We start from the raw sequence: 13726 nt of genomic DNA on the forward strand, positions 1-13726 counted from the left end.
ATGTTTCTGTCTTGGTGATGGTTTGCGTTTGCACTTTCAAATCTGGCTCTGAAGTTTTAAGGGTAGAATTTGTCCCTGTGCCCACAGGAAGTTCAAGGTGTACATAAAGTAAGGAGCTTGAGCCATATCAAATCAACAACTTCTCTAGAAAACTGTATTTAAAAAGTAAGAAAGGAAAAATAAAAAAGAATTAGCCATTTTTTAATACAGGTAGGACTACTTAAGGTGAATGAGATGCAAAAGTTAAATTAGGCTTCGTAATAAGTTTAATATAGATGAGAGAGCTCTTTGTGCTGACACTGTCACTTCATGCGTTTCTTCTGTTCAGTTCAAAGTTAACAAATGTTAAGGTAAATGTTAGTGGAAAAGTTGGATTTGTATCTTGCAGCCAGTGGAGGGGGGGTAAAAAGTTCACAGTGAATGATATAAATCTGAAAAATCTGTGAGTCTGAATATAAACAAAATTAATGTTGTCAGTTACTCTTTAATCTGATAAACTCAAATTCCTATTTAGTCAATAAAAGCTTACACAGAACTAAAGAATTTGCTTTTACTCTGTGCACTGTAGAAGGTAAATAAGAGAAAAAATATTTACTTTGGCCATTCTGGTGTGGAGAGGCTGAAGTGGAAAATCATTTGTTATCGCTACTATGACCAAAAAAAAAAAGAGTCATTTTAGATTTAAATACATACAAAGTTTCCATAAAGACTGATGTCATATATCTAATACCTACACAAAGGCTGAATCTCACCACACATAAAGTCTGGCCATAAAAGGTATTTTGTATGATAGGGAGCTTTAGAAAAACATTTGGCAGCTTCACGGTCACATTCACATGCCATTTTTTGACATTTGTCTTCTAGTGATTCTGAAAGAAAACACAGTAAGTTTGATGTTAGTCTGAAGTAATTAAAAACCCCAAATGGAATACCAAGAATTGCTACCTCACGTTCCACGTTTGCCATATAAATGGCTCTTCTATTTCAAGTGCAATAGGAACTGTACCGAGCTTTAGTAAGATTTACAGTTCTTTTGTGTTCTTCAGACAGAGCTCCATGCTAGGACATCTCAGCGACAGAGAATATACAAGCAGGGTTTGGTTTAGTGACAAATAATCAGTGGAACTATCTTGGCAGGTGAAAATATAATTGATAAAGACTTAAATTCCCTTCTTCACATTCTTTAATAAAGGAACTCTGATAACTGATTCCACTTTAGAAAGTGGTATGTGACCCTCCCTGCCTGCCCTGTTGCTCTAGTGAAACTTGAGTTTGGGATGATATTTTCCATTTAAAGGATGTAACATTAAAATTATACATGTGAAATAAGGAATGCAAAGATGTTCCATGTTCAACTTACATCACCCACCTTTTTTATTAAGGCATTCACTAAGAATTTAGGTAAGGTGTTTAAGGACAATAAAATCCTTGTCTGGCCATATTTGTTTTATAATTGTGGTGGTGTAATTTAACAGATTTCTTGGCATGAATGTTTCTTCTTGGCATGAACGTTTTCTTCTACAGCAAGATATTTTGGTTTTGTTGTGCCAACCCAGTAATGTGTGTTTTTTTTTCTCTCTGCAACTGTCTGTAAACTGAAAAATCCTTGATTATATTTTGTTTGAGTATTTAACATTTTGAAAGCTTAGCTGAATCTGCTTGAGATTTGTCTAGGAGCAGAACAAGTGTTCAGTTTGGTGAATGAACTCAAATTCTGCTATGAAATGGAAGCATTCAGCATAAGTAGTATAAACACGATAGGATAAAAAAAACCCATTAATCCAAGAGAGCTGTTCCTTCTTTTGTTATTGCTCCAAACTTAATCTCCTCCATGGTATGTCAGGGACTTTGTTTCAGCTTTGTTTCTTGATGACGTGCCTACTGTCTTGGTCAGTATTTTAAAATATTGTGAGCTTCTGGACTGGAACAGGAGCAGAACCTTTACAGCCCAATACAGGTGGACTGTAACTTGACAGTTAATGAGATAGTGTGAGAGACAAGACACTTAGTACTTCTGAAGCAGAGCAGGAAATCAGCAAGTAAAGATTCTGTATGACGTAGGTACTTGGGCAAAGTAAAGATTGAATGAAAAGGAGGAAAAGAAATATTGCCAAAAACTTTCATTTGATTTCAGGTCAGGCAAATTCTAAATTGAGTTACGAAATGAAAGGTTTTTGTGTTTTCTCTGAATGGCCTACTGTGGTGCCTTTAAACTGTGGTAGTCAAAAAATCACACTTATTTTTGTAAACAAGTTTATATAGGGGTCTGCATTTTTGTGGTGCAAATAATAACCAATTCTCAGTCTGATTTGCATTCTAGGTGGTAGCATAAAATTACAAGCAAAGTAACTTTGACCTAGCACCTGATTTAAAAAAAAACAAAACCAAAACCTACAACAAAAAAACCTGCAAACTTTAGGGGCTTTTGAGGAGTTATGGTTTCAAAAAGTCTTTAAAGTGTATTGGAAAATATTTGCTAAAACTTTGGGAGTTATGAACAAATAATGTAAAAGAAATGCTGCTTTTTGCTGTTCAGTGTTTTTTGTTTGTTTGATATCTCTTTGTCCTTCTCTTTTACACTATAGCATGGCAACTATATTACATTCATATTTCAGAGCAATCAAACAGAATTTATCAGGATGCGGTCAGCCATCTGTTGCAACTTACACATTAATTATGTAACTATTTCCAAATTAACATTTTATGGCTTGTGGACATGTTACTTCCATAAATAAAAACACACTCATCAAATATTTTATTACCTCGGTGTTTGAAATTGTAAGTTGTAATTGTGAATTCATTCATAAATTGCAGACACTAGCAGTAGGCAGTGCAACTGATCAGTGGTAAGTGTGCCAATAACTGATCCATCATAAACTTGTGAATGGTGTGAAGTATTTTCTGCTAAGTATAAAAAGGATCCTTTTTAAACAATTGTAATTTTCTTGCCTCCTGTTTGTAGTTGCTTTCCATTTGGAGACTTGCAGGGAGCAGTATGTCGTGGGTTCCTCAACTTATGTAAATGCCAAGTAAAAAGAGGTTTTTTTGGTAGTGTTTTCTGAAAGGGTTAATAAAAGCTTGTAGATCAGAACTTTGTGTGTATCAGTAGGTGGGATTAAGAAGAAGAAACTGCAATCAGTTGATTAGCATAGCTGGGCTTTCTGGAGGCACAGCTTACCCTGGCAAAAAAAAAAAATCACAAGGGGAAGGATGCTAAAATAAGAATTTTACAGTTAATTAAGAAAATGTCTTTCTATGAAGTCAGTGAGACAATCAATAGAAGTAAAAAGAAAGAAAAACCAACCCACCAAAAAACACAACAAAAACCCCCTCCACTAACAAAACACTAGAACAGCTCACTCACCGCAGACAGGCGTGTTGTCTTCACATTCCCAGTGGTAACTCTCGATCTTTGGGTGACAACCTGCTTGTTCTGCCTTACCATAGCAGCAGTCATGGTTAAAGCAGCACCTGAGAATAACAGAAATGGGCTTGCCTTAATTCATACTGTAGTGATTTATGATCGCATAATCTGGATGGATTTTATCAGCGTGTTTCTACAGGCTGTGAGATAATATAAGTAAGCATATGCGAATGTACAGAGTTATTTGCTCAGGAACCAAAACAGGGTAATCGTTTAATAGATCACCTGGAAAAAATTATTACTCTTTCACGTAATCGATGATAAAGAAAATGTCTGATACACATTGATCTGGTTGAACTTCCTCATAGATGAAAATAAAAGGAATCTTTATAAAGCATTCTCAGTTTTAAACACAATAAATTATTATGTGGGTATGCCTCTCTCCTAACCTCTTCCAAGAAAAAGACTAAATGCCAGAATAGTTTGTGAGACAGTGAATGATGTATTTTTCTGCCAGTTATTGATGCTATTGTAACAGTAATGGGAAAGGGACAAGAAGATTTGTTAGGCCGCGGCATGCTATCATAAATGTTGTCTTACAGCAAAGTCCTTAGATGGTGGTAGAAAAGCTGAGAGTGAGGGAAATGTTAAGTAATGAATAGCCATGAGTGCTGTTTATGCCAGAGTATAACTAAAACTGCTCGGTATCATGAGAAAATTTGGAAAATTGCCCAAAATGATATTTCAAAATTGTTCTTGTCATAATTGAGACAATGAATTCATAGACTTCCTATCACATTGTGGAACTGAACATACAGGTAAGCATTAATGGCATATTTTAGTGCTTAAAAAAAGAATTATTCTTCTGGTGTAGAGTCATTGCAAGCCCAGAAGAGCAAGCAGGGGGAGGTGGCAAGGATCTGAAATTAGATAGCTTGTAAATTTTTGCCGCAAACTAACTATACTCTTTTTTTTGTGGAAGAGTAGAAGAAGAGAGAAGGAAGAGTGGAAGAACAGGATGTGTCCACAAGCTCATTGCATTCAGTCATTCGGTTTCCTCCTGGTAGACTTAAACCATCGTATTATAGTAGACGCATGATGTTTAGATGGTGTTTAGATTGCCTGAGGAATTTTTGTCTGCAATAGAAAAAGTCAATGCTGTGAGCTCGCATTTGAATTACTGTTTTTTCTGATGCTTATTAAATAATTACGTGGTAATGCCACGCAAATCTCGATTTAAAGGTCCTGCGGTATGTAACAGTTGAACGGCACATGCCTGTGAAGTAGCTGAATACGTCCATGTCATGCATAGAAATTAAAAAACCCAAACTGACTTCTAATGAGTCTTTGTAGCAGCACTAAGGTAAATAAAGTAGGAAATTCGGCTTCTTTTGCCATAGTGCAGTCTATCTTAATGTGTTTACAAAAAAATTTAGAATTAATCTTCTTTTAAGCATTTTAAATAAAAGTAGATGCTTAAGGATTTTACATTCTATCTTATGAAAGCAATATATGATTGTCTCTATTTGAAAGTTCATAAGTGGCAGGCAAAAATCTAAATTGCAATAATTATTATTTGAATAATTCCATTACAGACATTCTTACTTCAGATTAAGTATTTCTGTTTAATTTGTTTTCAGGCATAATTCTGAATGTAAACAGACCAGCACGTAGTTCAAAACTTTAAGAAATCGAACTTGATTCGAAGAAAGTTTGTCTCTGCGTTCAATTGGTACAATTCTTGATTCTGTTCAAATGCAGTAGAGTAAGTACACTCACTCTGGCTTGTTCTTACCATTCCGTAGCTATTGAAATCCTAACCACAAATAGCTAACCATGTTTTGTGGAGAAGCAGCTTCTTGCTACTGTGGGACTTTTACAAAGTGAAAAAATGGCCTACAATGAAAGATTGGCAAACTGCAGATTCTCCATCATTATCTTTAGGTATTCGGAGGACCAGAACTAATAATAGTCCCTTCTTTTTTTATGTGTTCCCAGTCATTAAAGTAGCAACTACATGCTACAAAATCATCTTTAAAATAACAGATTAGACATCCAAAAACTTGAAATACATAGGCAAAGATTCTAAAAGTTTTAGGTGTAATCATGACTAGTATCTTTATGCCAAAAAAAAAAAATCAGATTTGAACTTTCCATATATTCTACCCTAAATGTATCAGACATTTGTTTTCCTTTTAATTTATAACATACCTGTCTGATAAGTCAGATCTTAAGATGTCACAGACAGTGGGGAAATGTATCATTATAACGATAAATTTGAAAATATAAAACCCTTATTTGACTACTGTAACCAGAAAATCATTTTCCTGTCAGCTAATGTTCAATTAGAAATTAAATTCCTGGTAGCCAATATGCTGAGATTTAGTACTAAATACAAAGGTCTGGTTTTAGAATTATTTTAGTAACAATTCATAATTCCTTTTATTCTGAAGTTATTTTTCAACAGGTTGACTTTTGCATAATTTTCCGAGTATTTTAAATACTAATAAAATGGGATGGATGGTAGTAGAATCAAAAGATTTTTCAGTAGCTTTTTTTTTTAATTTTTACTTTTATAGGTAGCTTGAATATTTGAGTATTAAAGCTTCTCCAAGAAGACTTGAGTTCTTCAGCTCTTGGCCAAACAGCAACAGCAAAGAAAATCAATTGTACTGTGAATCCAATATTAGCGCGATGAGAGTTTCAGTTAAAGGCAGGTAGGACTCGTGTACATTTACAGTAACACAATTTTAATGCTTCAGAGTTTCTTAGCAGTCTGAGGTATGTCTAACCTCAGTTCCCTCACTGATGTTAAATAGGCCTAATTCATGTTTTAATCCTTTTACTCTGTCATCTGCATACATTCAGCACTTAATTACTCAGATAGTTACTCTTACCAGTCTACTCTGTCCTTGGGCCATCCTCTTCCTCCCAGACCACAGTAGCATCCGTAACGTAGGTAGGCAAAAGGAGATCGTCCTGTAGTACATCTAATGGCTCCGGCTAATTCAAGAATGCCTCTTCGATTTCTAAAATGGGCTTCCCCAAAAGTGCCTTTATAAACTGTGGAAGAAAAACTCTTTATTTTTTATTGAATCAAACATGCAGATATAAAATAGGATTTATTTTTTTAAACTTTGATAATGAATGTCAGTACTTGAAAATAATACAGTTTTCTTTTGACACTTTGGGGCCACACTGCTTGACCCAGTCCCTTTTTACTCCAATCTATGGTGAACGGAATTCTAAACAACATCCTGAACAGCTGTAGTGGTTTCCTCCCATCAAGGCAGCGTACGGTGGCAGACTTGAGTCATTTCCAGTCTTCAGGCTGGCAAGGGCTAGCATGTGCTCTGTGGTCTAGGTCCACTAATCTGCTAAGATTAGATGCCCTAAGCGTTGCAGCATTTTCTCCTTATCATAATATGCAATTTTGCGCATGTTATTTTGTAGAATGTAAGGCTTTACATTGGAACAAATATGTTCTTTATGATGGGGTTCTGTTTTTCCTCATTTTTAGACAAGAAGCCACATAACTGGCAGGGGTGGGTGTAGAGCTGGGAAATGGGCGGGTGTTTGGGGTCCTTTCCAGGGAAATTAGAAGAAGGGTTGCTGCTTTTTTTCTGATTTATTTTGTTTGGGGTGTTTGCTGTTGTTGTTTAAGGGATACTCACTATTATTTCTCCAGAACAAGACTGTGTTTAAGAACTTCATTTTAACTGTCCCACGTCAGTACTAAAGCAGTAGGTCCAGGACAGCAGATAAATGTTGAGACACCAAATGAGTTTTTTTAGGGTTCCATATCATCCTTCAGGTTGAGCTAACGCATCAAGGACCTTTAGTCGTAATGGGCAGCATTTCCTTGCAATGCAGGCTCCAAGCTATTTGCAGCAATTTTTAAGAAGTTGGATGAGTACAAAACAAATTAGTGGAAGGATGCTGATTAGAGTTGTCTTACTAACTAAACTAATGATTTATTTTGGTATGAGGAGAACCGTTTATAAACCTTAACTCCCAGTATTGGATACGGATTGTGAAAGACATTAAGATTTAATAACTGATAATATCTGTGAGAGACAGCAGAAAAAATATTTAGACTTTGTTATTGAAGGCTTTGATATTTATTTTCCTACAGAATAACTATATGATTATACAGTTTGTATATAATCTGTATAATCATATAATCTATTATAATAGACTAACTAATAGACTAATCTATTATAATAGATCATATGATTAACTATAATCAGTTAATGGAAGACCTGCCAGAAAAAATATTGTTCCCAGCACAGTTGAGTAACTTGAAACGTGTGGGATGCTGGTGACCTCCAGCACTCGTAATTTCACAGAACAAAGGGATTTAAACACCTCATGAAATCGCCTCATTAAGAAATGCAGTTGGTTTGTATGTGAGAATGGTGAAAAAGCTTTAGAAAGAATGTTTGTAGCTAATCCTTACTTATGAAAATAGCTAGGCTTCCGAAAACAATATTTAGTACTTTTCTGACTGGCGACTACTCCCAGATCTCGTTCCCTCCTGCTTTGTGGGCATATGATCTAGGGAGAGGAGAGGATGTTGAAACAAGGGTGCTTAAACTTGCACATGCATCTTTGGCCATTGGTTGAAAGCAATCACATCTTGAGGAGTTACAAAAGATTCCTTGGCTGTGATTCCTTGCAAATACAAAAGATTCCTTGCAGTTTCATTTAAAAACTGTTCCATTAGCACTAAAACTAAATCGCTAAGATAGTGAATAGTGTCTATTGTGTTGTGGCTCCAATTCCAGGATATTATCTGCTGTTTAGTTATATAGGGGTTTTGGTAAAAAAAATCCTCTTGTGCTTTCCCAAGGGGTCCATAAGGTGTACTGGGTGGACTCTTTGGAACCTGTAGTTCTAGGTGTCAAAATAACAGTCATGTTGTGGAACTGACACATCATCATCTCCCATTCTGTTGAAGCTCTGGATATGTGTTTCAGTTGTGGAAGCATCCATTTGAGTATAACCAGATTCTTATCTTTACAATAGCACTGAGTTAGCCACGCTGCCAGTACAGGTTCAGTAAATTTCCAACTGAAAAAAAATCTGCAATAAGGCTGCAGTATTACAAATGACATTCTGTTTATACTCTTAAACGTTTGGTAAGCTTTGGCTAGACTCTTGTAGTTAGCCAGTAATGTCTGAAGGAACCATGTTAGTGGTTAATGGCAAAGCTGGGTTTGTTCTCCATAACATTAGTGATCCTGAAGAAAGTGAAGAATTTTTACATTGTGTCTCAGTTCTGGCAACTGGGGAAGGATGGTGTAGGAGAGCTACAAGACAGGAAGAGGAAACTAAGAATTTCCGAGTCATATTCGTGGTTTCATCAGAGAATTGTTTGCTAACTTCGGAGAAATCCAGTCCCTTGATTTAAATCCATGTGAAGTCTGCTCCCTGAGGAGCTGAAGTATAAATCTATAAAATGCGCTATGTAACTTAAAGGAAGGACATAAACTTTTTATCCTTGCAGTTTATTTGTGTTACAGCGTCTGGACATCCAGGTATAAACCAAGAGTGTATTGTACTGTAGATACTCTGCGTATGACTGAAGGAAAAGTCTCTATCCCAACAGCTTTGTAATTTGAGTTCAATAAAAGCGTCAAAAGACAATCCTAGAATGCATGGAACTATGGAAATAATCAGAGGATCAGTATGATGATGGTAGCATTAGTGTATTAGCAACATAATAAAACTTCTAACTAAAGTATTTTTTCAGAACTTCTGTGGAATACAGTCAGAGAGTGAAGTGACATTCTGTGTATTTCCAAATGTTTTGTGATTAAGGTATGTTTTTAAAATCTTCTGTGTGGATTCGTTTGTTTTATGAAGACATTGCATTTATCGCTATGGCCAAGAGTATTCCTGTAGGTTTGATTATGCATTCCTGAAGGAGTAGTGTCATCCCTCTATGTCTAGTGTTTTTTGTTTTCGTCATGCAGGTTTTGTGCAGCTCTATCGAACACAATATTGTGGGTGGGGAAAAAGGGAGGGAATCAGATTGCATTTATTTTAATTTAATTGCTTTATATTGTGTATGAAAAAATCAAAACCACATTGGTTTGATATCTAGAGGTCACAGGAAGTACAACTAAGTGTGCAAAAATAATTTACAGTTAGACAATTGGAGTCTAGTCTTGTTATGGCTTTTAATATTCTTGTAATATTTAATTCCAGTATTTATTGCATAATAGGAATTGGAGCTTTTTTCAAAGGTTCAGCTGTTCTTGTTCTTGAAAGAAAACTTCAAAAACAGGTATTTGGGAGAGGAAAAAAAACTTAACAAGAGATTAGTCCATCAGCAAACTCAGATTTAACTGCATGTGATATAGCTGCTTTAAAGGTAAAGGCTGAAGGGAAACCAAAACTATACCAGTCCTAAGGCTACTTTAGGCACCATGAAATAGCAGGTGGTCAAAGAAAAAACCCCAAACAAATCTGTGCAGTTGTCTTTGTGATTGTAATGACTAAGCCAGAGAGATCAAAAGCCGTGAGGTGACTTTCTGAAGACTGAAATTAAGTAAACACTAAAGACAGCCTGAGAGAAAGTAACAGTAACTAATCACATTATATTTGTGTTGTGCTTGATTTTAAAACTGTAAATCCTGTTGCCCAAATTGGAGCCCTGCCACATTAGGAGAATTTGAACTTCATCATACTGTGTTGGTTTGTTGCCTGTGTAAGTGCTTAAGAGTTCAGATTGTGCTAATTGCTGTACATTATGATGTCTCTGCAAGATGTTTTCCACTATACCTTCCTACTCTCCCTTTTTCCTAGTCTTCTGAATAGCTTAAAATAGTATTTAAAAATCCAGTCCCTTAAATTTCCATGTGCATAGAGGGGAAAAAAATTTGGAAACACATTAATTTTTTGTGAAAGGTCGTATTTTCTATAACATTATATTCTTTGCAGTGGGCACAATGCAAACATAGTAATTATTTTTGCAGATATATAATTATATTTTTATTGAGATGCACAACTTTGCATAATTGTGAAACGTAACTACATTAATCATTAGCATGTAGTAATGTCTATGATGTTTTGTGGGTTTTAAAAGAAATTTTAAGCCATTCTTTCAAAGACTGAGACTACAGAAACACTTTTTGATGTTAAGTATGTGTAAGATTTCCTATAGTGGTATTTCCTTTGTCCAGTTATAGTGCTCCAGTAGTTTAAGCAGACTTTCTGATGCATCTCCAAGATCTTGCCAGAAGTGGAAACCTTTGAACTTTACGCATTACAGAAACTTTTTTTTTTTTTGCTTAGTTTTTTTCCTCTTGGTTCATAACCCACCAGTAATGGCCTTTTTCTCTTCATCTTGTTGCCCAGGCTACTGATGTGCTATCTCCACAAACTGTGCTCCCAGGTAAATTTTTTGAAAGGATAAATTTGCCTGTTTTGGTATGTGGTTCAAGCATTGAGAAACAGGTAAATTGCATTTCCCTTCCTCCTCACTGCCTGAGTGAGTGGAAGTGACTCTCAGAGTCACTGACAGAGACAGAGTGGGTGACTGCGGTGCCTGACTCAGAGCTATCGGACAGAAGCCAGGCTCTCTGTAACGATCACTGCAGGCTGGCAGAAGCAGTGAAACAGTCTTTCATTGCTTGCCTTAAAGTTGTTGCTGAGGTTTGTGCCGCGCAAAGGATGAAGTCCGGAGGATGATCACAATGCAGAAGGAATAATAGGGTCATGCTGAGGTCAGGAAGCAGAATTGGGGCAGTGAGCTTGGTGGGACCTGAAGTTGGCCCCATTATGCAAGCACCTTGCCCTGTGGTCTTTAATCATGCGATTGCCTCCCCCCTTCCAGACCCTGCTTCATTCTGTGACAGAATCTGTGATAAGAATGAATTGAGGCCTTAGGATCCTTCTTTTTGCAAGATTTGGTTTGGTAAATTTGCGAGCTGTGTAGGAATGTATTAAAAAAGTGCGAGAAGACAAAAGAGAATCTCTTAAGGCAGCTGAATGCTATTTTGGAAAACTGGATTTTATCTTTACAGCTGTCAAAAAGGCTCAGCATAAGGTTAGTTTAATCACATTAAAACAATGCCTATTGATGTTTACTAACAGTACGCTCCCAGCCTGCTGAATATCCTGGGGTTGGGGTACCAAACTATTGCAACACGCAGTGAGAGCCAGGCTTTGACTAGTTGAAGTTCTGCGTAATTGTAAGTAGTCGTAGTTAAAATTGGGTTCTAACATGTCACCACGGGAACCTAAAATTAGGCGATGCTTTTTTGTGCCAGCCCACCAACCTTTCTGAAAAAAAAAGGGATGATAATATAGTTTCACAGAAGTGTGAAATAAGTACACTCAGATACTATACCAGTGAATACCTCAGAAAACTTATGAGGAAATGGACTGTAAAGTATTACAACTGGTCTTTAATACTGCTTCATAAACAGGACATAGAAGACAAAAAAAAATAATTAAATACTTGCAAAGTGAGTAGTTGGCTACGCTCAGGTGTGAGGCGGGGGTCCTTTAATTACGTTCTCACATCATAACTTATTCATAAAGACTGACTCATTCTTTCAGAATAACCCAGGTATGGGTTTGCTGGCAATCTCAGTTCTAGCAGTTCCTCGCTGAAGCACTCTGAGAAACCTCTCCCTAACGCCCACAAGAAAAGTGTGGGAAAATGTATTGGCTTTGTAGGAAGACTGGTATTACACATGCAATCTGCAGTCTGATTTTAAACACTGCACTTTTTAACGCACTTGCACGTTACTGATGAACTTTTAAAAAGCGCTGTAAGACCCTCCAGCGCGGCTCCCGTGTTCGCATCCACGTTGAGAAGCGGCCGGGCTGTCACCGCTGCTACAGCCGGCATCTCGCGTTTCCCGCTCGGGAGCGTCCCCCCCGCGCCCCAGACAAACTCTCAAAGTCCTTCATTCCAAAGCGTGAGGGTACTCCCTTGCCATGATCTTCCCTAACGCGCTCTCCTCTCCCGCCTCCCCCAGACGCACCCAAGCCCCGTTCCTCCGGGTGCGGGGCGCCCGGCGAGGGGCGAGCGCGGCCGGGAGGCGCCGCTGGACCGGGGCGCGCCCCCGCCGGGAGGGACCGGACCGGACCTGGCGGAGCCCCGGCCGCGGGCCCGCAGCGGCTCTACTCACCGGCCGCCAGCAGCAGCGGCAGCAGCAGCAGCAGCGGCGGGCGCAGGGGCAGCGGCGGGCGGCGGGGTCCCATGGGCAGCGGCGGGCGGGGGCGCGGGCTCCGGCGGCAGCGCCCGGCTCCGGGCGCGGGCTGTGTCGGTGTGAGCCGGGGCGGCTGCGTGCGGCTATAAGCGGCGGCTTTCTGCCCCGAGTCAGGTCCCCCCGGCGCCAGGGCTGAGGACCGCGCTCCGCTGTCCATCTGGGCAGAAGGGAGGAGCTGCCGCCCGAGAGCCGGGACCTGTCACTCGGGCAGGGGACACACGCAGGGGACCCGCCGGCGGGTCGTCTGCTGGTCCCTGGCGAGGGGGCCTCCGCTCCGCTCCTTCCCTGCTCCGGTAGCTATCATTTCTCTTTGAATTACAGCACTTCCTAGACAATTTAATCTAGATACAAAGAGTTAAGATAGCAGTGAACTGAGTTGTAAGTTATTCTAGGGGTTAATTATAACCGGTGCTGAACACATGCGCTGTGCCCGTAGTCTGAATTTGCCAAACTTCATCTCCGATTGCTACTTTTCCTGGAGGACTAAAGAACAACCAACTCCTAAACTGGTTACAGGCATTTGTAGCTTGATCAAAGTAACTTTTTAACCTTCCTTCAACCAAGATAGACTAATATTTTTGTACATTGTACAATCTTCACATTTTTTCCATTCCAACTCTTGTATTATTTTGTAAAACCTACAACTATTTGCCATATTACAATCACGGTTTCATTGCCCCTCTCAACACACAGACAGGACTGCTTCCTTTTCCGTCATTTTTCCTTTCTCGTATGTTCCATGTATTTAATCAGATCTTTCATTATTGCACTGAAACCACTGTATTTCCCGACAGTTGTTCAAGCAATCAGGACCCCTGAAATTTTGGGTATTGATTTTTTTTTTTGTGTGTGTGTGTGTGGTTTGTTTCTTCTTTTCTTTGGGGGGATCCCATTGAGGCCTACACTGCTAGGATAAGGAAGGAGAGAAAAAACCAAAGTTTTTTTAATGGAACTTTCCAAGAACTTGTTCTTGGTCGTGTCATCTTACTATTGGAGAGCAGCTGGTAGCTTTTTTTGTAGTGAATGGTATTTCATCAAAGAAATAAAATGTTTTTTCATGTGTATACTGACGGACAATTCTACTTTCACATTAAAATGCTCTGATTTCTGCGTTATATTGTTACTCTCTAAT

General features: G+C 38.4%; 2 protein-coding genes across 3 annotated transcripts in view; one reads left to right on the forward strand and one right to left on the reverse strand.

Annotated features, from left to right (window-relative positions):
• BFAR (bifunctional apoptosis regulator) overlaps positions 1-13726 on the forward strand; it is a 31223-nt gene that overhangs the window by 12370 nt on the left and 5127 nt on the right. Inside the window, exons 9-12 of the transcript XR_012588779.1 lie at positions 5005-5129; positions 5944-6081; positions 9120-9187; positions 10730-10766. The gene's annotated coding sequence lies outside the window, so the exon portion shown is untranslated. The remainder of the gene's footprint in view (positions 1-5004; positions 5130-5943; positions 6082-9119; positions 9188-10729; positions 10767-13726) is intronic.
• Positions 465-13326, reverse strand: LOC141747627 (phospholipase A2-like). Of its 2 annotated transcripts, none has more exons than XM_074598225.1 (4): positions 12514-13326; positions 6262-6427; positions 3365-3471; positions 465-869 (listed from the first exon to the last, which is right to left on the reverse strand). In XM_074598225.1, the coding sequence occupies exons 1-4, from the start codon at positions 12749-12751 to the stop codon at positions 724-726; spliced, it is 657 nt and encodes a 218-aa protein (XP_074454326.1). In that variant the 5' UTR covers positions 12752-13326; the 3' UTR covers positions 465-723. The 2 variants fall into 2 exon arrangements, with proteins under 2 accessions (XP_074454326.1, XP_074454328.1); XM_074598227.1 differs by having other exon boundaries at positions 465-3179.

This window comes from Larus michahellis, chromosome 8 (assembly GCF_964199755.1).
Source record: "Larus michahellis chromosome 8, bLarMic1.1, whole genome shotgun sequence".
Lineage (NCBI taxonomy): Eukaryota > Metazoa > Chordata > Aves > Charadriiformes > Laridae > Larus > Larus michahellis.

Excerpts from the sequence above, each read along its gene's own strand:
- LOC141747627 (XM_074598225.1), bottom strand. The coding sequence starts at position 12,751 with ATGGACAGCGGAGCGCGGTCCTCAGCCCTGGCGCCGGGGGGACCTGAC. Across the intron at positions 3,472-6,261 it reads CCCAAGGACAGAGTAGACTG|GTGCTGCTTTAACCATGACT; the intron begins GTAAGAGTAACT and ends TGTTATTCTCAG. Across the intron at positions 870-3,364 it reads AGACAACACGCCTGTCTGCG|AATCACTAGAAGACAAATGT; the intron begins GTGAGTGAGCTG and ends GTTTTCTTTCAG.